The sequence below is a fragment of the Podarcis melisellensis genome (genome assembly GCF_964234715.1).
Source record: "Podarcis melisellensis genome assembly, chromosome: 4".
NCBI lineage: Eukaryota > Metazoa > Chordata > Lepidosauria > Squamata > Lacertidae > Podarcis > Podarcis melisellensis.
The window spans coordinates 81,240,890-81,266,774 of record NC_138531.1 but is presented as its reverse complement, the minus strand read 5'-3'; the positions used below and the strand labels follow the sequence as shown (position 1 = coordinate 81,266,774).

General features: G+C 41.3%; 2 protein-coding genes and 2 long non-coding RNA genes across 7 annotated transcripts; 1 reads left to right on the top strand and 3 right to left on the bottom strand.

Annotated features, from left to right (window-relative positions):
- Positions 1-241: 241 nt before the first annotated feature.
- Positions 242-9,046, bottom strand: LOC309368540. 3 transcript variants are annotated; one of them, XR_014167812.1, is made up of 3 exons: positions 8,962-9,046; positions 4,231-4,406; positions 242-413 (listed from the first exon to the last, which is right to left on the bottom strand). It is a non-coding gene; the product is annotated as an uncharacterized lncRNA (long non-coding RNA). The 3 variants fall into 3 exon arrangements; XR_014167813.1 differs by lacking the exon at positions 242-413 and adding an exon at positions 1,710-2,045; XR_014167814.1 differs by lacking the exon at positions 242-413 and adding an exon at positions 1,710-2,045 and having other exon boundaries at positions 8,762-9,029.
- On the bottom strand, positions 2,317-4,236 carry LOC309368542. The gene is made up of 3 exons (XR_014167816.1): positions 4,149-4,236; positions 3,461-4,113; positions 2,317-3,092 (listed from the first exon to the last, which is right to left on the bottom strand). It is a non-coding gene; the product is annotated as an uncharacterized lncRNA (long non-coding RNA).
- A 151-nt stretch (positions 9,047-9,197) lies between the features above and the next one.
- Positions 9,198-13,760, top strand: SAP18 (Sin3A associated protein 18). Its single transcript, XM_081908688.1, has 4 exons — positions 9,198-9,502; positions 10,772-10,881; positions 11,666-11,788; positions 12,677-13,760. The coding sequence occupies exons 1-4, from the start codon at positions 9,431-9,433 to the stop codon at positions 12,831-12,833; spliced, it is 462 nt and encodes a 153-aa protein (XP_081764814.1). The 5' UTR covers positions 9,198-9,430; the 3' UTR covers positions 12,834-13,760.
- Positions 13,761-14,334: 574 nt separating this feature from the next.
- SKA3 (spindle and kinetochore associated complex subunit 3) lies at positions 14,335-25,851 on the bottom strand. Of its 2 annotated transcripts, XM_081908682.1 has the most exons (11): positions 25,752-25,846; positions 25,521-25,602; positions 22,787-22,903; positions 22,412-22,476; positions 21,182-21,347; positions 18,637-18,979; positions 17,649-17,737; positions 16,155-16,321; positions 15,746-15,958; positions 15,478-15,599; positions 14,335-14,574 (listed from the first exon to the last, which is right to left on the bottom strand). In XM_081908682.1, exons 3-11 carry the CDS (start codon positions 22,887-22,889, stop codon positions 14,568-14,570), a joined length of 1,275 nt encoding a protein of 424 aa, XP_081764808.1. In that variant the 5' UTR covers positions 22,890-22,903; positions 25,521-25,602; positions 25,752-25,846; the 3' UTR covers positions 14,335-14,567. The 2 variants fall into 2 exon arrangements, with proteins under 2 accessions (XP_081764808.1, XP_081764809.1); XM_081908683.1 differs by lacking the exon at positions 25,521-25,602 and having other exon boundaries at positions 25,752-25,851.
- Positions 25,852-25,885: the final 34 nt, after the last annotated feature.

The window sequence follows — 25,885 nt, the reverse complement described above, 5'->3', positions numbered from 1 at the left end:
GGATTACAGGTTGGTAAGTGAACAGGCGGGTGATTTGTAGATATTTTTCTTTTCTTTTTTTTAAAGGATTTTTATTAAGGTTTCAACAGATTTATAATAACAAACAAGACAAAATAACACAACAACAAACAATAAACGATAAAAAACACAAAAACCAAACAAAAGTATATAAGTTCAACTCTTAACTTCCTATAACTTACTTTCCTGACTTCCTCACATCTCCCTTTTCTGTATTGCCCTTGTGTAACAGAAAGGCACTCCAAGCAAGGCACATCTGCATACAGAAAACAAAGCTTTGTTTTACCTGTCTGACTCATGGTTACTGATTGACCCAGGTGAGTGTGGTTGTTCCAAGACGAGATGGCACAAGATATTATTGTACCTGAAGGGGAAAATCCAAGTGGCTGCCTTTCCTAGAGGTAAAAAGAAGTTAATAATTAGAATAAATATGGCAATACATGTTTTTTAACGGTACCGCCAAAATGTGCCACCTGCAACATGTTCAAACGTGCTTGTTACTACTGTAGAAGTAAGTGAGAAGGAATTGAATTGCAGGGGGATAGATAAGCGTGTTCAAGGAAGTGCCAAAGGTAGCATGGCAAATTGAGATGCTTTGATTGTTTCCTGCTGGCAAGGGTCATTTTCAGAGCAGATAGTGATTCTGAGTAGTTTAAACCAAATTGGAGAAGGGCCCTTGGTTATAAAAGGAACTGCGGGTGGTACTGTGGGTTAAACCACAGAGCCTAGGACTTGCCGATCAGAAGGTCGGTGGTTCGAATCCCCGCGATTGGGTGAGCTCCTGTTGCTAGGTCCCTGCTCCTGCCAACCTAGCAGTTCGAAAGCACGTCAAAGTGCAAGTAGATAAATAGGTACCGCTCTGGCGGGAAGGTAAACGGCGTTTCCGTGCGTTGCTCTGGTTCGCCAGAAGCGGCTTAGTCATGCTGGCCACATGATCTGGAAGCTGTACGCCGGCTCCCTCGGCCAATAAAGCGAGATGAGCGCTGCAACCCCAGAGTTGGCCACGACTGGACCTAATGGTCAGGGGTCCCTTTACCTTTACCTTGGTTATAGCATTTACAAGTTAGGCAGAAGGCCTCCTAAACTGGGGTATGGGGTTAAAAATGGAACCTGACAGATGTACCTAGCAGGGGTAGGGAACTGTTTGGAGACAGTGGGTGACCTTCCCTTCTGGACAACCTTCTGTGGAGGTCAAGGGGGGCACATGGGTGGGGCCAGAGACAAAATGGGTGGTGCACCTAATGTAAATTTCATCTTTATACAATAGGTTGGTTTTGCAAACACTCAGATGCCTCTGTCTAGCCTCCATTCAGGCAAGAAGCATAATTCAGAGTTCAATAACACAGTCCAGGTGGGCAAAAAAAACTCAAGGAGGCTGAAAAATAGTGCCAGTGAGAGATGTGACTTGGTTTTGAGAGGTCACATTTCAACCCCATGGCTTGTGGTTTTGTGGCACTGGCCTAGAGGATAACACAGGGAACTGGCTCTAAGAAAAGCATCACAAGTTAGTAGAGAAACACTGCTAGAGATGAAGAGAACCCCAGAAATAGTGCTCAGTTTAGTATCATACCACACAGTATCTAAGTAAGGAAGATGCAGCTTGTCTATTAATGGTACACTTCCAGCTCCTCTGCCGTCTATTTCAGTAGCTCATGATGCATTTCCAAGTGAAAGGCTGTTACAGTACTGTGTTTCTTTTGCTGTGCGTGTTTTTATTCATGTTCGCTTCACCACTGTTGTCTTTCACTGGCAAACAAAAATCCATAGCAGAAACTGTACAGGGAAGCAAAATGTCACCGTCCGTCTGCAGCAGAAACTCTCTTGCACTTGGAGGGGGAGGGGTGTGCCTTCGTGAGACAGGATGCAGGCAGAATGACCTCCATTCCTGAAGAGGGTGGTCCTGAAAGGTCAGGGCTCTACTTGACAGAGTGGTAATGTGAAAGGAAGCTAGCTCAAAGCACAGTTTCATAACTCTTGGTCTTGGAATGAATTCAGTCAGCTCCCAAGCATTAGTCACTCACTGATTTCTATGAAAACATTAAGGTTTGTTACAAAAACCCTCCAGCCAAATATTTACAACAGAATAATTATTTTTCTCCTGGGTTTCAGGAAAAATGGAAGCATGACTTTCAATGACTATTTTACAGGAATTAATATATGCACACATAGTCAGTGAATCTTATTATTGTGCTCTTCCTTTCCCCACGGAAATGTCACCATAAGGCAAGGAACTCCCACAATTCTTCTATGTTCTATGCCACGTGCGCCTCTTGTGATGAAATAAAACCACAGCTGTGGAAAGACGATATATATTTTTCAGTGGAAGGATTTCATGACTGCATCCTTATTGTCCCATGCAGAGGTACGTGAAAGCATTAGACCAGGGATTCCCAAATTGTGGTCCACAATGTTCATTCAGGTGGTCCAGGGCACACTTGTGGATTTGTGGTTGAAAACAGGTGACGACACAAAAATCATTCTATAGTCGTACTCCTTTTTAATGGTATCTGTATGGCTTCTTTTATTTCTTATACTGTATTACAATTTGAATTCTATTTCTTTACAAAATACAGTATAGAAGAAAAATAAAAGCGTCAAAAAATAGAGTTTAAAATCATACGGCATATAGCACAGGGTATCACAATCACTGCAGTGGGCAGAAATACCCTAAGTGGTCCGCCAAGACCTCCAGCAGTTTTCAATAGGACTGGGGGGGGGGGGAGTTTGCAAACTACTGCATTAGACAGATTTCTAAGCTCAAAGCTATGGCTGGTGCCAGAGTTTAGCTTGGTTTGTTAGTTGTGGGGGCCTTCCTGACAAGAGCCAGAACTGCCACCTTAGTTCTCCTTTTAATTAATTATCAAAATTTACATACTGTTGATTGTAATAAAGCCTCAAAGTGGTTTACAATAATTCTTAAAATTATTAGTAAAAACCATTGAGAACAATTAAAATTAACAGGTAAAAATATTAAAATGTTTTTGTGTGTATCAATAAATTGTGCTCTGAGTGATTTATAAGGAAGCTTAAGATTAGAGTTGCTTCATTCAGGCTGCAATGCTAGGCACATTTACCTGGGCGTATGCTAGGGACACAGGTGGCGCTGTGGGTTAAAGCCTCAGCGCCTAGGACTTGCTGATCGAAAGGTCGGCGGTTCGAATCCCTGCGGCGGGGTGCGCTCCCGCTGCTCGGTCCCAGCGCCTGCCAACCTAGCAGTTCGAAAGCACCTCCGGGTGCAAGTAGATAAATAGGGACCGCTTACCAGCGGGAAGGTAAACGGCGTTTCCGTGTGCAGCTCTGGTTCACCAGAGCAGCGATGTCACACTGGCCATGTGACCCGGAAGTGTCTCCAGACAGCGCTGGCCCCTGGCCTCTTAAGTGAGATGGGCGCACAACCCCAGAGTCTGTCAAGACTGGCCCGTACGGGCAGGGGTACCTTTACCTTTTTTTATGCCTCACTGAACACAGTGGGTCTTGTTTATGGGTATACATACATAAGAAAACATTGCTGTCAGTGACTTAAGGCATTTGCTGGCAGCAAGACAAGCATTAAAATAACAGTAAATACTTTAACCTCACACAGCAGCCCTTCTGGCTGATTACAAGTCCATTTGGGCTGTCTAAAATAAAGCAGGTCACCTAGTTAAATCAGAATGACCAGAAGACCTCACTCTGACAGCAGCAAGATGGCAAGAAATAAAAAGCTTAACACTGGTGGGGCACTGCCCCATATGCCCTAATGAACCAGCCTCCATGGATCAAACAGATCTAGGACTGATTCTGTCTCACCCCTGGAATGCCCAGTTTCAGGGCTTAACCCTAGTTAATGCCAGCAGCAGATCTATGCCCAAAGAATTTCACACAAGCATAGTGGGGGTCTCCATGGTGGACAAAGAGCTCTGGCAAAGCTCTTCTCCTTTACCCCTTCCCAACCTAGTTATACAGGAAAGAATTACTGTGTTATTCTATTCTAGAATTTTATAATTCCTCATTTAAATACACCCAATGCTGCTGAATTCCACAAGGCAGCCCAGATACAACACATTTCAGTTATCTAACTTGGAGATTACCAGAGTATAGACAACAGAAGTTAGGCTATCCCTGGCCAGAGAGGGGCGTTAGTGGGCCACTTATGTAAGGCACTCCAGCCACCGAGGCCATTTGACTGTCAAAGGACAGCAATTAATTCAGAAGTACCCCCAAGCTACATACCTGCTCCTTCCTGTGGGAGTGTAACCTCATCAAGACCAGGTCACCTCCCATCCATTCTAGTCCATGACCACCCACAAAGAGTGCTTCAGTCTTCTCCTGTCTGAGCTTCAGTTTGTTGGCTCTCATCCAGTCCATTACCAAGAAAAGACAATGGTCCAGCATGTCCACTGCTACACCTGCAGATGTAAAGGAGATGCAGAGCTTTTATGATATCCTTTTACGAAGCAGGGGAAATGGAACAGTACATAAAGGTAAAGGGACCCCTGACCATTAGGTCCAGTCATGACCGACTCTGGGGTTGCGGCGCTCATCTTGCTTTATTGGCTGAAGAAGCCAGTGTACAGCTTCTGGGTTATGTGGCCAGCGTGACTAAGCCGCTTCTGGCAAACCAGAGCAGCGCACGGAAACGCCGTTTACCTTCCTGCCTATTTATCTACTAGCACTTTGACGTGCTTTCGAACTGCTAGGTTGGCAGGAGCAGGGACCGAGCAACGGGAGCTCACCCCGTCGCGGGGATTCGAACCTCTGACCTTCTGATCGGCAAGTCCTAGGCTCTGTGGTTTAACTCACAGAGCCACCCGCGTCCCTTGGAACAGTACATGGAGTGACACCAAATCTATAAAAATATGCCTCGGATCCCAACTAGTCTTCTGTGTGCTCCCATTCAAGGATGGAATTTGGATCCAGCAGAGGCAACAGATTCTTTTGGCCAATCTCTTCTCCCCACCCACTGCCTCTCATGCTTCTCTGGAGGGTCCCCAAACCTTCCAGAGCAGATTTTCAAGGAGCAAAGGAGCTGGGGGGAAACCAGCAGAACATGCAATCCCTCCTTTCTGGAATAAAAAACTCGGGAACATAGGAAGCTGCCTTATACTGAATCAGCCTATTTGTCCCTCAAGCTCAGCACTGCTTGCAATGACTGGCAGCAGCTCTCCAGGGTTTGAGTCTCTTCCAGCTTTACCTGCAGATTAAATTTAGGACCTTCTGCCCACAAGGCAGATCTTCTACCACCGTGCAATATCTTTTTCTTTCAACAGGAATGTCTCATTAGCAGAACTCCAGGCATGGGATGTTCCCACCACCAGAGCCTTACTAGCAGTTTTGTTTTCAAAACCTTTTAAAATCATCTGTGGTATGGAATTTGCTCCCCCCCCCTGTCACCGCACACTGAGATGGTATTTTCAATGAGCTGTACAACGCAACACAATACGCTCTTTCTGAGTTAGTCATGTGCAGTTCTCAGATCCCATCAGTGTTTATGGGAAGAAGGTATTTTAGCTCCGTTGTGTTTTATTTCTTGCTCGTTTACTCAGTTTCTTGTTGCATTACTGATTGTTCACCAAGACAGGGGCTGCTACAGTCCTCTGCTGGTCTTGACCAGCCCAAACAGTGCTTCATAATTTACCCTTTTAGATATATACATAAAACACGCTAAGTGTATACTTAAAAATTATATATATATATATATATATGGTACTCTCGTCTGGAATTGGCTCAGCTGGAATTGACTCCAGTTTTGCCTCTTAGTAATGACCGCACAATTGCACTCATTTCATACGCTAGCAAGGTTAGGCCTAAAATTCTACAAGGAAGGCTCAAGCAGTATGTGGACCGAGAACTCCCAGAAGTGCAAGCTGGATTTCGAAGGGGCAGAGGAACCAGAGACCAAATTGCAAACATGCGCTGGATTATGGAGAAAGCTAGAGAGTTCCAGAAAGACATCTTTGCTTCATTGACTATGCAAAAGCCTTTGACTGTGTCGACCACAGCAAACTATGGCAAGTACTTAAAGAAATGGGAGTGCCTGATCACCTCATCTGTCTCCTGAGAAATCTGTATGTGGGACAAGAGGCTACAGTTAGAACTGGATATGGAAAAATTGATTGGTTCAAAATTGGGAAAGGAGTACGGCAAGGCTGTATATTATCTCCCTGCTTATTTAACTTATATGCAGAATTCATCATGTGAAAGGCTGGGCTGGATGAATCCCTAGCCAGAATTAAGATTGCCAGAAGAAATATCAACAACCTCAGATGACACAACCTTGATGGCAGAAAGTGAGGAGGAATTAAATAACCTTTTAATGAGGGTGAAAGAGGGGAGCGCAAAATATGGTTTGAAGCTCAACATCAAAAAAATGAAGATCATTGCCACTGGTCCCATCACCTCCTGGCAAATAGAAGGGGAAGAAATGGAGGCAGTGAGAGATTTTACTTTCTTGGGCTCCATGATCACTGCAGATGGTCACAGCAAGCACGAAATTAAAGAACGCCTGCTTCTTGGGAGAAAAGCAATGACAAACCTAAACAGCATCTTAAAAAGTAGAGACATCACCTTGCCAACAGAGGTCTGTATAGTTAAAGCTATGGTTTTCCCAGTAGTGATGTATGGAAGTGAGAGCTGGACCATAAAGGCGGCTGATCACCGAAGTATCAAAGCTAGCAGCATGAGTTTGACTAAACTGCGGGAGGCAGTGGAAGACAGGAGTGCCTGGCGTGCTCTGGTCCATGGGGTCACGAAGAGTTGGACACGACTAAACGACTAAACAACAACAACAATGGGCAAAATAATGCCTTTAAGCAGAATCATAATGGGCAACAAATTCAAAATGTGAACTTGATTTTCGGCTCTCACTTCTTCTCCCATTTCTGCAATGCAAAAAAGCTTTAGGAGGATACCTTTTTGCTCTTCTCTCACCGGACCACTAGTTCAATAGTAAATTTGCAACATATTTTGAGCAAGAACATTTATTTACTACATTAACTGCTTCCTTGCCATTTGTTAAGCCTTCTACACAGATCCATGCATGTATCTTTTTTCTCCTGTTCTCTTCTCTCCAACCACTTTTGTGCTCTCAGCTTACAATATTTTGAAGGAAGTTGATAAAACTGAGCATTCTTGTAAACTTGAACTTGGTTGCCAAGAATGTAAGTGATTCATGCCGTATGAGGAATTGATTTCCTGTGTCCCTACTCCACCCCCCCTTTTAAAACACACATTTACTACTATAAACAATCAACCCCCTCTTTTTTTATTCTGAACAAAGCACATCCTTAATTGCATGACAAACAGATTCCTAAAATACTTCCGAAGAGCTATTATTAGAGGAAAGAAATATTGTCACTAAAGGCCTCAGCATTAATGAGATATATATTACAAGAACGTTGCAAAAGAACAAACTGGTGTCTCTTGATTACATTTCTCAGGGAGGGTTACATGACAGAAGAAAGAGAACTGCCCTACATAAAAAAACCTATTTAGTCTTAAGGTGCCACAGAGCTTCAGAGAAAAGGATTGGGGGAAATGGCAGGCAGAGCCATAGAAGTCCCAACAGCTTTTGCCAAAGCAATATGGAGACTTCTACTACCTTCCAAGAAGATGAAGAACACTTTTCAGGTGTAAACACGTTAAACACATTCTCTCTCTTCAATTAGGAAAGAAACAGCAATAAAATAGGTTGTTTAATGCAGTGCCTTCTGAGTCTGCAACTTCCTTATGCAGCTAAGCATGGAAATATACTTGAGTGCCCTCTAGCTTATCCACAAAAGTACTCCAGATCACCAACAATTGCTACTATCAAGTAAAAGAAAATTCTCTGTAAAATGATTTGCATAGACAATGCCACAAGGTTACCTTGCAGCTCCTGTGAAACTTAGCTAACAATGTCAAATTGAATTGCTCATAAAAGATGTACAGCTGAATTTCTGACTGCCAGTTAGCCATTTAAAGACACAGGCCCACTATCCAATAACAAAAGGTGCATACCCAGATTAAGTCTTTTATAAGTTTTATTGTTGAAAAGTATGTCACTCAAAACTAGTCATCGCACCCATGCTGTTCAATATAGAGTTTGTTTCCCCCATGCTGGAAATTCAAGGCAGACTTAGAGTCTGCATATTCTCCTGTATTTTTATTTTAGTAAATATTTCATTGAGATTATATTATGCAAAAAGAAAACAAGTCCCAGAGATTGTTTTGATTGCTGAATTGTGATACAGTACTTGAGAGTTGCTTTCTTCCTACATGTATATGATTTTTTTTTTATTGGAACAGGTTTACCAGCAGTAAAAATGATTACTACTTGTAAATGCAAGGGGTTAGGGAGATACTGTGAGGGCACTGAAGTGCGATCAAAGCTGGTGTTTTGACGCATGGAACTTTATATGCTCATAGGCTAACACTATCATAAGATCCAGTTACAGATAGGTAGCCGTGTTGGTCTGCCATAGTCAAAACAAAAAAAATTCCTTCCAGTAGCACCTTAAAGACCAACTAAGTTAGTTCTTGGTATGAGCTTTCGTGTGCATGCACACTTCTTCTGAAGAAGTGTGCATGCACACGAAAGCTCATACCAAGAACTAACTTAGTTGGTCTTTAAGGTGCTACTGCAAGGAATTTTTTTTGACTATCCTAAGACCGACGCTCTATAAACCACTGCGGCTTACAAATCATGTACTTGACACTCCAGATGCGTGTTTTTAGTACCCACTTCACTTCGGTAATTTTAAGTCTTTTAAAATGTTTTTTATACCACGTTTTAACTGTTGTAACTTGCCCTGGGACGTTGGGGTGAAGACTGGGAAACAAAGAATAATTATAATGACGATGATATATATTGGGCGTGTGTACTCTTTACAGTGCATATAAAATTAAAGCTTTCAATTACTAAATGTTTTCGGTGTATAATGCACGTCCGAATAACAAAGGGGGGTTGAACGTGTGAACCTGCACCTCCAGACACGCGTCCCCGCCAAGCCCGCATTTCCCGCGGCCGAACACCTCACAAACAGGCCCCAGCCTCTCTTTTCAGTTCCCCCAACCGCAACTCTTGCCCCGCCCCCAGCCCCGCGCGCCCCAATCTCGGCCCAGGATCTCCGCGCCTCCATCGCGGAGCGAATCCTTATTGGCCACTTCGAAGAAGCTTCGCCTCTGAAGCCCAACGTTTTGTTTCTTAGACCTCGCGAGACCTTGCGCCGCCGCGGTTCCAAAAGCAAGCTTGACGCCCGTGGGCGCCGCCATCTTGCTTCAGCGGAGCCTGAAGAGGCGGGTAGAGGCGACGTCCGGGCTCTTGGGGTGGGGGAGAACTTGCGGCGGGGAGGAAGGTGCGGCTTGTGGGTTGGAACCGGAGCCTTGGCTGCCGCTTCTCCCCTTTCGCTTCGCTGGGTCGCTTCCACGGAGGTCGGTCCGACCAGACAGCAAGATGGCGGTGGAGTCTCGCGTTACTCAGGAGGAGATTAAGAAGGAGCCCGAGAAGCCTATCGATCGTGAGAAGGTGTGGGGAGGAGCTGGGGGAAGAGGCGGGAGGGCGCTTTCACACGTTACACGCCCGCGTTTGCAGCAGCGTGTATGCTTCACAGGGAGGGCTGGTTTACCTGTTGGGAGACTTCGTGATGGCCTACTCAGACGTTCAGTATTTAGCATTGGTGAACTAAGAGATGCCTTTCTCTCAACCATACCGTTTACGTGTGTGTATGTGTGTGTCCTATTTTATGGCTGAAGAAACGCTCGTTTAGATAAGTTGTCTAAGTGGTGTTGGAAAAAGTGGGGAGGGGTGTGTCTACACAAGCGGTCTCTCCCCCCCCCCCCGCTTATAAAAGCAAAATTCAGTTTTTCCACTTTGGCTTGCTTTTATATCCATGGGATATAAAAATGTCTAATGGGAAAAGGCTAAGATGCAATAGCTTTTTAAAAAAAATATATGTAGATATGTAATAAAAGTACATAAGGAATGATAGTACAGAAGATATATGCATGCAGAAGACAATGTAAATAAGAAATATCAAGACATAAAACAGCAGCACTGCCTATTACACTATAAGAGAATTGACATAAAATAACGACTCACATATTATGCAGGTGAATTGATTGGAGCATCTTTTGAGCAGTTAATTTAATTAGCTAAAGTCTCAACCTTTATTTAGCCACAGTTTTTGCTAAACTTTGTAATTATATCCTACAGTTTTTTGTAGCCCAAGCACAAGTCCGTTACATATGAAGAAAATTCCAAGTACCTCTAGATTTAAAAAAGGTTCCACTTAAGTGCCTTGATGTTTCTTAGTCAAATGGTGTATAAAGTTTATGAAATAAATAATAACAAATGTTACAGAAAGGGCCAACGTTTGTTATTATTTATTTCATAAAATTTGTAAAAAAAAATGCCTCGAAATTGTTTATCATAGATTAAACAGATCCCTGTTCCATTTTAATGTATATAAGGTGTTGGCTTTTTGTTACAAAAATTAAAAGAAAAAATGCAATTAAATGTTAGAAATTATTTTTTAAGAGTACTTAACAATATCAAATTTAATCTTAGGTCTTGAAATATTTTTCCCCTTTGATAAATTTAGCTACAAGTATTGATTAAAGGATAGTCTTTACATTAGTCTTACATTAAGGACTTGGTTATAAGAATTAATTTAAAAGTGTTGTATAAAAATGTAGGTTGAAAACAAAACAATTCTTGTATGCGATCTAGGTTAGTTGGGTTTGTTATTCGTTGCTTGCTTTGCAGCAAGTGACTGGTTTCTTCTTTGCCTTACAGACCTGTCCTCTCCTTCTGAGGGTCTTCACCACCAACAATGGGCGCCATCACCGAATGGATGAGTTTGCCCGTGGAAACGTACCTTCCAGTGAACTGCAGATCTATACCTGGTGAGTGGCAGCAGTCTGAGCTGCAGGTTTCCACTTGTAGCAATTTTGGTGTGGTAACTGAAGTTGGGTTGCCACACACCCCTCCACTGGACACAGGCTGTTTTTTTCATTGCTACATGAAAGGCCAAACATGAACTGGTGAAGCTGATATTTCTGCTTCAGATATTGAAGGCCCAGAATCTCTGCCACCTCTTCTTTTAGACAGTCTGGAGTAGAGCACTTGTTGAATGCATCCAGCTCCTACTCTGTTTTCTGCAGTCCTTGTCACTGACAAATACCAGCCAGTTGAGAGAAAAACTTCCCAGTACTGCTTTTTTCCTGTGGAACAATGACTAAGGTCTCTTGGTTGTCCTCCCATTTCTTATGGGCCATCTGTTGAATGAGAAGAAGAGGCTTGTATCTACAGCACCTTTGTGAATGCAGTGCAGCCTATTTTTTTAGCCCACACGGCACTTCTCACCCAGCAAATGCCCTGGTCCAAATTGGAATGTGACTGAGATGCAAAATTAGAGAGTCCTAATGCTGTTGATTTCTGCATGAGTGTTCTGCAAATTGACAAAGAGCAGTTGAACAACAAGACACTCATTCTGGATTTTAGGTTATGGCGTAGCCAGTCTAATAGTTCTTTGTCCTGTATGAAATACTGAGACTAATCCTTTGTGAAATCTCTAAAATGAGATGTAGTTCTTGATGCAGTTCACTGACCTCCTAAGCGTTTTGACTTAATATTACAATATTAAAATCTAGGGATACTATATGACTTAAAATGCTGCTTTTCTTCCAGGATGGATGCAACTCTAAAAGAACTGACAAGTTTAGTGAAAGAAGTCTACCCGGAAGCAAGGAAAAAGGGCACACATTTTAACTTTGCAATAGTCTTCACAGATCTTAAAAGGCCTGGTTACAGGTAAAATAGTCAATGGAGTCAGTAGATGCAAATTGTAGCAAAATCTGAAAAGTTCTAATGAAATTCTTCATAGTAATTATAATACACTGGAAATTGTGCATTAGCTTCTAAAATCTTAAAACATGTACTAGTAAGTGTCCATATATGCTGTAATCTGATCACCTAAAGGTAAAGGTACCCCTGCCCGTACGGGCCAGTCTTGACAGACTCTGGGGTTGTGCGCCCATCTCACTTAAGAGGCCAGGGGCCAGTGCTGTCCGGAGACACTTCCGGGTCACGTGGCCAGCGTGACATCGCTGCTCTGGCGAGCCAGAGCTGCACACGGAAACGCCGTTTACCTTCCCGCTGGTAAGCGGTCCCTATTTATCTACTTGCACCCGGAGGTGCTTTCGAACTGCTAGGTTGGCAGGCGCTGGGACCGAGCAGCGGGAGCGCACCCCGCCGCAGGGATTCGAACTGCCGACCTTTTGATCGGCAAGTCCTAGGTGCTGAGGCTTTAACCCACAGCGCCACCTGCGTCTGATCACCTAGGCTGTTGCAAAAGGGCATATAAGTACAAGTAACACAACATAAACACATTTAACTTGTGCACATTCAACTTTATGTGCGTAGAATTTTAAAAAGAGTGTGTAAAAACAGGGTGGACATCCAGGAAAAGAAAACCTTTGGAAATTCAACCCCCCCCCCCCAATTGCACGCAGTGTGTTGACTATATGTGGTTTTGGTTTTATCCCCATGTAAGTTGGCAGTCACCTATCTGCACTTTTCTAAGTGTCTCTAATTTAAAGCTACCAAACCCACTGCTGCTGATCACAGGACACAGTACTTGACTAGGTGGAACAAAGATATGGCTCATGTTCTTATTTTGGTCTTAATTTCTTTTTACAGGGTGAAAGAGATTGGCAGTACAATGTCAGGCAGAAAGGGCACAGATGATTCCATGACTCTGCAGTCTCAGAAGTTCCAGATAGGGGATTACCTGGACATAGCAATTACTCCCCCAAATCGAGCACCACCTCCATCAGGTCGCATGAGACCTTATTAATATTTTGCTTTCTTCTAATGACCACACTACATGGTCATACAGATTACAAACGGCTTGTTTTTTTTAATGCAAAGTGAAAATACTAGAAAACCTGTTAAGTTGTAGAAATACTGAAATTATGTTACTGTATATTTTTAGAAGGTTGTTCTCTGCTAGGTTTTCGTTTTCTGAATAGCTGAAAACCAGACACTGCAGTGTTTCTTAAAATGTGTAATGTTTGGCTAAAACACCACAAGCAGTCTTGAGGTATTTGAAACTGTATATATTCTAAGGCCAACCTATAGTGTGGAAAGATTAAATGAGAGGTATTTCATAAGCGCACTGTAAGATTGCCTTTTAAGAAACATCTTTTTGAACATCCATAAAGTACCTATTTTGTCAGACAATGCAATCTGGGAGAGCTGCATTTTCCCAGGTACAAAGTATTGGGTGTAGATGATGGGATTGCCAATTCGGTGAGCGCAACATCTGTGCTCAATAATTGCAAATTCATTGTGCAAAAATATTCACCCTAATACAGCTGTAGTAGGACTTACACTATCAGATGGACAGAAGTGTCAAGGTTTGTTGAAAATTGGTCATAATAGAAGGAAATCATGGCAGCTTAACACCTGTAATATTACACCTTATTTTATTCACTGATGTGTAAGTGCGACCAGGAGGGCTACTATTTTTGCTTCTGGTTTTGACTGTATTTGACTATGAAAGGATTTGAACCACTTAAGGTATTCCCAATTTAAAATGCAATTGTTGCTTTAACTGGAAGTTACATCCTTAAAAATGGGAAGTTCTAAAAAAATCTTCCACAGGCAAGGTTATCCATTGTTTCCACAGCTGTATGACTGTCTTGATATAATTAAGTCCTTGTTAAATAATTTTATTTTTTAAAACTTGTAAAAATAAAAGCAGTGACATAGCTTTGTAAAATGTGTTTCATGACAATGATAGCAGTTGCTATCAAAAACAAAAGCTGGAAGTTTTACAGTTGCTTGCTTGCCCACCTGCCCTTTTTGTCTAGACATTACATCACATGCTGTAGACTGAAGATGCGATTCTCTCATGAATTGCTTGCTATAAAATTGAAAACATTCTCGATCATGATAGATCAGGATTGCTTTAGTTGGAACGTGAGTGCCCATAACAAAAATATGGGGTATTGTACAGTGGGACTTCTGCAGCCTCTCAAATCTGCTCCAGGGTCCCCTCTACAGCACAAAGTGGATGCCTTCTTAATACTATGTTGAAACATTGGTAACAGACCATGGTTAAGTATGAACACTTACAATCTTGGATGTTCCATCTAACTTTTTTTAATTAAAAAAAAATCAAATTTAAAAAACCACAATGGCAACACCCGCAGTCCTAAAAATATGTAGACAATTTGAGGGGCAGGGGGAGGGTGGATTCAAAGATCAAATTAGTTTAAGAGCAGGGCAGCAGAGTAGGCCACTCTTAACTGTTTCCCCCTCGCTTCTACCATCCTTACGTATCAGCTCACAAGCAGAATTTAAACAAATATTTAATAAATGCAGTCCTAACTTCCATTAGCATGGAGATACAGGTTTTCATAATGTATTTGGGGGTCTCTGGGGAAATGAAAGAAGAGACTATAGTTTTAGTTAAACTGGTTGCCAAACGGTTAGAAATAAATATTCTGATATTTTTCCATGGAATTTGCTGGACAATCTTCATTATAGCAGCCTCTAAAAAGCCAAGCCATAGCCTTCATCCAGATTACTTTCTGCAAATGTAATTGAAAAACAAACAAAGCAGTTAAATTATAATATTGGCACCATGTTCAAGTGACTTCCATTGAAACATGCCCATTTGTATTCATTTCATAGGGGTCTTGACTAAAGGACAGCCATCTTGATTTGTTGGTTTTTTGAAAAATTCTAGAGATTCACTCTTCTAATGAACTGCTAAGTCTGAAAGTGCAAATACATTGCATTCCTTCTTTACCAGTCTTTGAACTCCTGTTCACCTTTTCCTCCAATAAACCTGGGTCATGCCCAGGCAACAAGAGCTGATTTGAGTAATGGGATTTTCAATTAGCCCAATCCCACTTTTCAGTCTGTCCTCCTTTCCATTAGACACTGATAAGGCTCTCAGTGGCTATGTTCTGCTTCCAGTGTCAGCCGCAGTTTGCCTCTGAATGCCAGCAGCAAGGAATCTCGTCAGAAGAGTGCTGTTATTTTCAAATCCTGCTTTTGGGCTTCCCCATAGTCATCTGGTTTACCACTGTGGGAACAGGATGCTGGGCTAGACAGGCCACTGGCCTGATCCAGAGCTATTCTTAATATATACTGAATCTTAAAACTTCAACAAGATATTGGCAGTAGCTCCGTGTCCACACAGTGTTTCCAAGAACTGGTTGCAGGAGAGTTCCCAGACAGCTAGCTTTCATTGATGCCATGTGGTGGGTTGGAATTGTGGCTGGGTGCAAACCCATGTGTACAGCAAGAGGCAAGGGTGAGTAGGGGTCCTGTTCTTTGGACACCATGCCACAAATCTACCTACTAACTCCAGGGTTTCGCAAGGGGCAGCGAGTGCCTCACATGCCTGCACATAGTACAATGCTACTTCCACCGAGTGTCTGGAAAAGCCAGGGGTGTGTGTGGAATACCTCATGCTCAAATCTCACCTGTTTTCTTTGTTCCCAGTATCAAGAACAGGCTGTTTTTCAAACTGTGTAGCAATTCCAACACGAGTCCCCTTTTCCAGTGATCTGTATGCTTCTACCTTTGGATTGTATTTTGACAAGATCTGTCAAAAAATAATAATAATTAAGTAGGTGATGTTAGAGAAGCGTGGACCTTTCCAAGTTTTATACTTTCCATGCACAAGGAAAACAATTTGCTGGCAAAAATGTCAAAATCGGCATTAGCAGCAGGAAGGTTTAACTTCTTCACCTGAGAAATCTGCCTTGGAATCACGGTTATTTCAGGAGGCGGCGGCGGAGAACTGAACAGGCTACTGTAATCTGATATTTCTGGAGGAGGCAGTTCTTCAAGCCTATCCAGTGCTGCTGAAGGTGCTTCAAGACACTCCAGATACTTGTCTGAATGAGGGACAGGTGGAACAGTGCCATATCCAACAACTGTATTATTTGGGACACATGTCTGCTGTAAGGAAAAAGACAAAGAATTGCAATGTTCAGATAATGAAATACAAGGACTATTTTTTCTATTTTAAAAATCATGCAGTTAAGACATCCTTTGAAGATCTTCATTGTTAAAAGCTTTTCCTAATAGTACAACACGATGCAGAAGTCCCATTAAGAGACCCATTTCATTTACAAGATAAAAACTCAGTGCTTACTTTAGGTTTTGTTATCAGAGACTCTGTATCTGGAAGAGACGTTTCTGTCATATGATTAGAGGCATCCAATTTATTACTCTCTGGGGATATGGCATCCTTTCTGCTGGGAATCTTCAAGCCAGGTGTGCAGAACTCGGGTGCAGCGGGTGAAGCCATATAATCGTCATCTGAAAACACAGTATGTCATTGGCAATTTCACACGGATAGTGAGTCTACAAATTCATTCAGGCGTAAAAGGATGAAAATGCAGAACTGAGGACCACACTTCCATGAATGAAGAGTTCTCACTGGACCTAGAGATTTATAACTGAATGCAGTAGAAACTTTCATCACTGGTGAATGCAAGCTTTTGGCCTTTCTGCATAGCAGAATTTGATGTATGCCTCTGAACAGTTACATTCAGATAATGAAATCAGATTGGCAGAAACAAGTTTTCCCAAATTCTGAAACTCCTTATCAGGATAAATTGTCATCACTCTCTCAGTTCATACCCACTTCAGTGGTTTTTGGTCCATTTCCAGGCCAAATTCAATGTACTGGATATGACCTTAGGCTGGGGCAGCCAACATGGTGCCCACCTTGAGAACAAATTATCCAAACGGCTGCCGCCTCCTTCAATATCAACTAGGGCCACCCTCCTGCTTGTCCCACCATCTGATGTTCAACTGATGGTGGTATCACATGTGGTTGGTTGCCTCTAGGCTCCAGAACCTATCCCCTTCCCGAATGAAGTCAAATACATTTTTCATTCCAGCAGCCTTTAGGTGTGTTGAATAGGCAATTGTTTTGTTTTGCTCCTGCCTTTAAATTGGAGCTGCTTACTAGATTTTATTTCAGCTTTCATTCTGCCTGTTCTTTGTTTTTCTTAGACTTTTTATGAAACTTGTGAGCTGCCTTGAACCTTTTTCTAGACAGAAAGGCAGTATATAAAGGTTTTTAAGGGCAGGGGGTGCAGAACAGCTTCAACCTATATTTGGATAGCCCAAGATGTTGTAAGTTAATCAACTGTATGAAATATCAATTTAAAATTTTTTTATTCAATTTCTAAATAAATGCGCTTCCCAGTTATTTTCTTTGTACCGATTGGTCAAAGCACTGGAAGAACAGATTTACTTATTAGGCTGCAATTCTAAACACAATTTCTAGGGAATAAGCTCTATTAAAATGAGACTGACTTGTGAGTAAATATGCAAAGGCTCACTCAAGAACAACTATTCTTTTTAAAGAAAACTGATGAGGAGCCTGGAATATCCCTGAAACCAGGCCTCCACAGGCTCCCTTTGGATAACTCTTTACTTTCATTACATTTCTTCTAGCTCACAGACCCCCACGGCACACATGTTCCCTGGAGATCTTCCAAGTTCCAGCTAGGTAGCAGCCTCACATGCCTTCAGACCCTATACTCTGGAATCTCTTTAGTTACAAGCCTAGGGTATTTGAATGGTTCCTTACGGAAAAGAAATCACTAGCCTAATTTGAATACACAGGGCTTACCACAAAATTTGTTCTTTTGCTTAGGTGTAGCTAGGTTCTTGTTTGATTCCAATTCCACTGCAGATTCACTCGGTTTATTATTAGCTTGCCTAAGGATAAGACAAAAATATTGTCACATTATTTCAACTCCCTTCTCTTTTCAGTAATTGTGAATTGGGCAGAAGGGAACAAACTTAAGCACAAGTAAAATAAAATAGACACATTTTCCCTGTTTACTCCGGTCTCCATTTCCATCCCATTCCTCTTGTGTTGAATTATAGACTGTAAGACTCTTGGAAGGGAACTTTACAAAGTACATGCACTGAAATATTTGGGAGACTGCAGTTTATTAAGGAGGCTCAAGGAGATGCCCTTCTCTACTCTCTCTCTTTCATGACTTCAACACAGATCCGTCACCCGCACTTGCGGCCATCTTTTCTGATAGCTCAACTCTCTTCCACAGTCCCATCACAGGTTGGATGGGGAGATGGGGGCTTTCTTCTCCCCAGCGCTAGGTTATTACTGATGGCGTCCAGAAGGGGATGGAGTTATTTTGTGCATTTTCTTTTTTTAAACTGGAAACCATTAGCTGAAAGTGTTTTGTACAAAAGGCAGAATTAAAAAATCTCCAAAAAAGAGTAAATAGTTAATTGGTCTTCCAGCTGGGGGGTCAGAACCCACTACTTGGGCTCAGCCTGATTCAAGATAGATTGCAACAGCAGTACCAGCACCGTATAAACATGGTTTTAAAGAAATGAGTCTCCCAAGTGCATACTTGGGTTAAAACAGGGGAGGGGAGGTGCAATTCTGAGTCAGAAAAGGTTGAAGACTACTGCTCTAAAATGATGGTGCCATTAGAGGGTAGCATCAAGTCTCGCCCTCCTCCCACTAAATATTTGTGTGCACAAAATCTGAAAATCTGCTGGTCGATCACCTCAAGGATGGAAAGCGTCATTAGACAGAAATGAGAACCCGTGTATTTTTGTAACTCTCAAAGGATGTCACTTACCTACTGTTTTTGGGATTGAGTAGGAAGATGGTTTGATCTGCCACTAAACTTGTGGTATCATCGTTCAAACCCATTTTATACCCATAGATACGAAACTGGTCTGCCTTGGGTGATAAACGCTCAGAATAATCCACTCTCGGTTCCTCCTTCTGTGCATATGAGGGCTGATTATGCAAGATGCCTGAAGTACTTGGGAGAGCATATTTTGAAAGGCCAAAATCTGAAAGCTGTGGAATTTGCAGCAGAGCATGAGGTGCAGATGATTGTTCAGGAAAATCAAGGATTTTGGGCTCTTCTTCAGCAGATGTAGACTCAGGGTTAATTTCAGCTTCATCCTGTTTTGCTTTATTAAAAAGAGAATCTGCTTAGTTTCAAAAATAACCAACTTTTAACGCTGACACCAAACCCTACATATACTAAGTAAAATAGTAACACCGTCGCCCAACCCCAACCCCACCCATCTTTCCCCTCCTCCACCTCTTTCCCCCTTTTCTTCCCAATGTCTCAACAAATGAAACTGATTTGTAAAAATGTTACATGGGGGGAAAATACAAGAGAGACATTGCAAACACTTTTGTAAAACAAGAAAATCTTTAATAAAAAAATTAATAATAATAATAATAAACCCCAACTTTTTAAAAAGACTGAATTGCTCATAGCCATTTCTACATTTCTGATCTTCTAATCGCAGGAGATCAGGAGTATTAGCGCAGTATAGTGAAATATCTGAATTTATGTTAATACAGGGTTATGGTGTAATATTTAGCAGATTCTCTTGTAGGGTGGATTTGTTTTAAATCAAATCGATTTAAATCACTAGTCAGCAAGACTGATTTAAATAATCTTTTTTCTTTTTCTTTTTAACAAGAAGACTAATTCTTCCTGGTATTACCGTAATATTTACAACCAGATGAAGGTTTCATTTTTGGAATAATAAATGTTCAGAGTAGTTTTTACAGTTATATCAAAAATTACTGATTTGGTTATACTATTAGAAATACATAGATAATTATGAAATTATTGTGAGGTTTAATAAGTTAACTGTTTATATTTTGACAACTTTTCTGCTGTACTTTATTGGAAGGAGAAAAATAATCATTTCCTTAATAACAATTTAAACAATTTATTTAACTGAAACAATAACATTATAGCATATGTATCCATGTTTGTTAACAGATGTGGTTAAACAATTAAAAATAAATAAATCTTAGACTGGGTTTTAGCACACATGAAAAACTTAAAACAAATCCCTTTTTCCTGATGAATAGCCTTTGGATTATAACTTAAATAGAAAAATATCTTTAGAATGATTTTTTCTCCAAAAGCATTTAAGTTTAAAAATCTGATTAAAATTTTTAAAAATCTGTTGTTTTAAAAGAAAATCATCAATTTTTATCCACCCTGTTCTCTTGTAGTCAAGCTTTGCAAACTCAATTAAAATTCTAGTTCAAACTGACTATAAAAGTAATTATAATAAAGCCTGGTTACTACATAATAAATAATAATAATAATAATTATAAACCATTGTGAGGATTGATATATACTAATAATGGTATAGGGGACACGGGTGGCGCTGTGGGTTAAACCACAGAGCCTAGGACTTGCCAATTAGAAGGTTGGCGGCTCGAATCCCCGCAATGGGGTGAGCTCCTGTTGCTCGGTCCCTGCTCCTGCCAACCTAGCAGTTCGAAAGCATGTCAAAGTGGAAGTAGATAAATAGGTACCGCTCCGGTGGGAAGGTAAATGGCATTTCTATGTGCTGCTCTGGTTCACCAGAGGTGGCTTAGTAATGCTGGCCACATGACCTGGAAGCTGTATGCCGGCTCCCTCGGCCAATAAAGCGAGATGAGCACCGCAACCCCAGAGTCGGCCACAACTGGACCTAATGGTCAGGGGTACCTTTACCTTTAATAATGGTATAGCAAACTATACCATTTTTCTGCTATATTCCTTCCTATTACCCATGAAATTCCACTCCTCTTCTGAGGAGTGGAATTTCATGGGTAATAGGAAGAAATAGCAGTGAGGGAGGTACATAATATATTCCAGAGCTCCTAAGCATAGTTAGGAAACAAGGAACTCTACCATTCGAATGCAGCTTAAAAAAAGAAAAGTAAACCTGACTAGCTACACCAGAATATGGATGCACACTTGAATGCAAACACCACTGAAAGCAATTCAATGTGGGCAGTATCTGCAACTGGATGGAAGGTTTATTATGCAAATCTTAACACAGCAAGAGATACTTGGGCAGAAACCTCGGAAGTATATTAAAGAATTACATTAAAGCTTCGATAGCTTCTGTACTTATAGGCATATAGCAGTTATATAAGTCAGAGCTTTTAATTAAAAGGATTCCAAGCACATTTTACACTAGAATAAAAAAGGAGGATGACTGGAGTGAGTGAGTGAGTATGCAACAAAAGTATTAGTAATTTCCAAGCTGAAAGTTTCTATTGCATTCTGTAAAAACACCCAATATGTTCTTTAATTTTAAAAATACACATACAGTGATAAGGGAAATGTGGAATATATTCATAGTTACCTGCATCCTCGCCAACAGTAGGTTTGTAGCCATATTTCTGGAAGAAGTCTCTTATTTTCCCAAGATCTGTTGAAGTTTGTTTCATCAAAACTTTAGTGGCTTTCAAGAAATAATATGTAGCATCTCTTTCTGAAGAACTCTTACAAAGAGTATTATCAGCATCACTCTTCAATTAAAAAAAAGAGTTTATCTTTAGACAATACTGAACAGTTTGTATAGGTCAGCAAGCAGTATGGCAGGATTATGACATCAGTTTTTTATTATTGCCAACAGAAAGGCAGCAACAAAGGGTTCTTTTTTTTAAACGAAGGGAAAAAATTCTTCTACAAAATATGAATGATATACTGTATTTTTCACTCTATAAGACGCACCAGACCATAAGACGCACCTAGTTTTAGGAGGAAAACAAGAAAAAAAATATTCTGAATCCCAGAAGCCAGAACAGCAGGAGGAATCGCTGCGAAGCGATCCCTCGTGCTGTTCTGGCTTCTGGGATAGCTGTGCAGCCTGCATTTGCTCCATAAGACGCACACACATTTCCCCATACTTTTTAGGAGGGAAAAAGTGTGTCTTGTAGAGCGAAAAATACAGTATTCCTCCACATGCTTTTGGGGGATTAGAGCCAACATTGTATATCACTGATGGATAATTTGGTGCAAGCTTAACAGAAGTATTTTAATTTTCCTGCATATTTAGAATCATAGCTGACACACACGAAGAAAACAAACGTTACCCCTCACTACTAATGTGACTTACTTCATAAATGCAGAAATGTGAACATTCACTACCAAACAGGACTTATCTTCATGCTTACATTTAGTCCTTTATTTCAGAGTGCATAGAATCAGAGAGTTGTAGAGGTGGAAGGAATTCCAAGGATCATCAAGTCCAACTCCCCGCGATGCAGGAATCTCAGCTAAAACATCCATGACAGATGGCCATCCAACCTCTGCTTAAAAACCTCCAAGGAAGGAGAGATCAGTCCCTTCCACTGTCAAACAGCTTTTACTGTCAGAAACTTCTTCCTGATGTATAGCTGGAAATCTCCTTTCTTGTAACTTGAAGCCATTGGTTTGAGTCGTACCATGTAGGATTCGAACCAATGCTGACTAGCTCTTTCTTTAGAATTTCAGTGAATTAGAACTTGGCATACCTAATACATAACCAGTGAAATTACAGCAAGAGTTTTAAAAGGTGAAGCAGGGGTTGTGGAGAATGGATCAAAAGTACCTTTAGCGTTCTGACTTCAGAGAACAGTTCGTGTAAGTACCTCATTGGTGAATCTTCTTCAAATTCTTCAAGCCATGTTTTTAAATGAAAATGGATTTAGAAAGAAAACACAATTCAGTATCTTTAAGGTATTCTGCAGGACAGCAGTTCCCAAACTATTTTTCCTACAGACCATTTGAAAAAATCACTAATGGTCTTGCTGGACCATTTTCCACCTCATTGTAGCAATGCACTGTGCTAGATGCTGTATGATTTTTAATTACAATTTTATTTCTTATATTTTATTGCATTACAATTTGAATTCCATAGAATACTATGTAAAATACAATAAATAATAAAATAAGTTTTTATTTTAGTTTCATGGGTCTTCCTTACCTGTGTCATCACTCTGAAAAATCTGCTTCAGCTGCTCGGCCTCTTTTTCCACAGTGACCGCTAAGGTTCGCAGTTTGTTGAAGAACATGCCGCTCACGTCCATAGTGAAGGAAAACCCTAGACAAAGCAGCAGGTTTTTGTTGCTATTGGCATAATTTGCAGAAAGAATACAGAGCAACTTTTCAACAAATAGGCAGGACACAAGCCATAGAAGAGTAAAATAAAAATAAATAAATAAATAAATAAATAAATAAATAAATAAATAAATAAAAAAAATAAAGTTTTAACAGCTCAGCATTGGGAAATTTGGTTGTTTTGCAAGAGACTTTCCTCACAATCAGTTTAATCCAAGGAACACCTGCAGCAGAATAAATTTGTGTCACATACACTGCTGGATATTGTGTGTTGTCATTAGCTACCATTGATCCAACACCCACAAAGATCTGACATTTCTGAGACTTTTCAGTGCATAGGAAATGCCACAGTTTTGTGTTTGTGTGTGTTATTATCACTGATAATTTTATTTTTTGGATTCAAGTTGAAGTGAAATTCCATTCCCTTTGAAATAAAGTACCAAAGAACACTGCAATTTTATGAGAAGCCATCACCCTAATAATTCAAAGAATATCTTCCTCAAAAAGCAACCAGCTGTAGCTACAGCTTGCCAGTGTGCTTTGTGGCCTCTTTTACTATGCCATATACAAATGATGTTATTACAGAATAAAGCATGGGATAGTATATTGTAGCTAATCTAAGCTATACATCTGCATTCTAATTTGTGAGCCTCAGGCCAGGGACTGTGCATTTTAATTTTGCTCAGGACTTTGAGCCCTTCTATAAAGAATAAATGGCAGTGATTATTTAAACAAACAGATTCAAATATTTTATTATTAGTTAATATATTTGTACTGTATACCACCCTTCAGAGGGCGGTTCACAACATAAAAATGCAGAACAAGAACATATGTATTTTACATACAAACACAATTAAAAGACAATAGCCAAAGGCCAGGTTATGGAGAAAGGTTTCTGCCTGGTGCCTGAAGATATTTAATGAAGGTGAGGGAGAGAGTATTTCCTAGCAGGAAGCCACAGTAGAAAAGACCTGTTCTCATGCTGCTACCCTCCAGCAGAGGTGGTCCTTGAGAACCTCTGTTTCCTGAGAGTAAGATCCACTGAAACCAATTTTCTTCTGAGTAGGCACTGCACTGCAAGACTGAACTTTTTATAAGGTCCTAGACAACTCAGGTCCAGGCTGTTTTGTAGGTCACCTTGACCGCTATATCTCCACATTCAAAAGATGAAGTGCTCAGCGTGCAGCTACTGACAAGGCCTTCAGTACGGTTGTACAAATACAGTGGTGCCTCGCAAGACGAAAATAATCCGTTCTGCGAGTCTCTTCGTCTAGCGGTTTTTTCGTCTTGCGAAGCAACCCTATTAGCGGCTTGGCGGATTAGCGCTATTAGCGGCTTAGCGACTAAAAGGCTATTAGCGACTTAGAAAAAGGGGGGGGAGCGAAAAAAATTGCAAGACTCGCAAGACGTTTTCGTCTTGCGAAGCAAGCCCATAGGGAAATTCGTCTTGCGAAGCGCATCGAAAAACGGAAAACCCTTTCGTCTAGCGGGTTTTTCATCTTGCGAGGCATTCGTCTTGCGGGGCACCACTGTATTATTAAATTCTGCCCCCTCCTTGATTAGACAGGCACCTATTGCCCTGTGCTTTGGACATCTACTCAAACCTCTGCTTTTTACTCAGGCCTTCCTCCAGCTAATTATTACTTTAGCCCATAGCCAATACAATCTACCACGAATGACTTTTAATATGCTTTGCAATTTTGTTTTGATATTTCATGTTAAGCATTTTATAAATCCTTAAAAATGTGGATCAAGCCAAGGCCTCTTCAGTCCAGCCCAGCCAGATGCTTTGGAAGTTTCCTAATGGAGTTTGAAGATAACTCTCCCCTAGTAACCTCACTATCCAAGAACACACTTTCCAGTTATATAAAAAGAAACGTTTTACATGCTGCTGTTATTTTAATGTTGCTAAACTCTATATCTATATTACCACACTTTACACCTTAGAATGCTTAATGGTATATTTTATTGCTGCATTGCATCCACCTTGGGAGAATTGTTGTTTAGTCGTGACCGACTCTTCGTGACCCCATGGACCAGAGCACGCCAGGCACTTCTGTCTTCCACTGCCTCCCGCAGTTTGGTCAAACTATGCTGGTAGCTTTTAGAACACTGTCCAGCCATCTCGTCCTCTGTCATCCCCTTCTCCTTGTGCCCTCAACCTTTACCAACATCAGGGTCTTTTCCAGGGAGTCTTCTCTTCTCATGAGGTGGCCAAAGTATTGGCGCCTCAGCTTCACGATCTGTCCTTCCAGTGAGCACTCACGGCTGATTTCCTTAAGAATGGATAGGTTTGATCTTCTTGCAGTCCATGGGACTCTCAAGAGTCTCCTCCTCCAGCACCACAATTCAAAAGCATCAATTCTTTGGCGATCAGCCTTCTTTATGGTCCAGCTCTCACTTCCATACATCACTACAGTTAAAGCCATAGCTTTAACTATACGGACCTTTGTCAGCAAGGTGATGTCTCTGCTTTTTAAGATGCTACCTTAAAAAGAACTGATGATGTTGTTCAACCACTATTAAGGCTTTCCAAAACTTGCCCTCCCCACGTTTTAAAGAAAAACCTAAAAGGTGCAGAAGACAAAAAGTAGCCTTACCGTTGCCACGCTTGGGGAGCCTGCAACTTCTCTGCCTTCTTCCACACGACCGCTCACTAACACGTATTTACAGCCCCTCTCCCTACGGGCAGGAGCAATAAAACGGTGAAGGGGGGGGCGAGAAACAAACGCGCGCAGACTCCTGCCCAGTAGAAGGGACCTTTTTGAAGACCAGCAAACGGGGTGGGGTGGAATTGCTCCTTTAAATCTCTATCTGTCTCCAACCCCCACCGCTTTTCTCTCACGCCACACCCCCCTCTCCCGCCTTGACGTTTGAATCTGCCAGCTCAGCGATTGGTCAGCTGGGAAGCGAGCGAGCCAGCCCCGCCCTTGCTTACTTTCCACGCCTCTTCAGTGAACCTGGG

What these genes read in the sequence shown, in the direction of transcription:
- SKA3 (XM_081908683.1), bottom strand. Translation starts at nt 22,889, where the DNA reads ATGGACGTGAGCGGCATGTTCTTCAACAAACTGCGAACCTTAGCGGTC. An exon ending in TACTGTTGGCGAGGATGCAG is followed by an intron (nt 18,980 to 21,181) that starts GTAACTATGAAT and finishes TTTTTAATAAAG; the next exon opens with CAAAACAGGATGAAGCTGAA. An exon ending in TTCCAAGGCAGATTTCTCAG is followed by an intron (nt 15,600 to 15,745) that starts GTGAAGAAGTTA and finishes ATTTTTTGACAG; the next exon opens with ATCTTGTCAAAATACAATCC.
- SAP18 (XM_081908688.1), top strand. Translation starts at nt 9,431, where the DNA reads ATGGCGGTGGAGTCTCGCGTTACTCAGGAGGAGATTAAGAAGGAGCCC. An exon ending in AGCCTATCGATCGTGAGAAG is followed by an intron (nt 9,503 to 10,771) that starts GTGTGGGGAGGA and finishes TTTGCCTTACAG; the next exon opens with ACCTGTCCTCTCCTTCTGAG. An exon ending in GAACTGCAGATCTATACCTG is followed by an intron (nt 10,882 to 11,665) that starts GTGAGTGGCAGC and finishes CTTTTCTTCCAG; the next exon opens with GATGGATGCAACTCTAAAAG.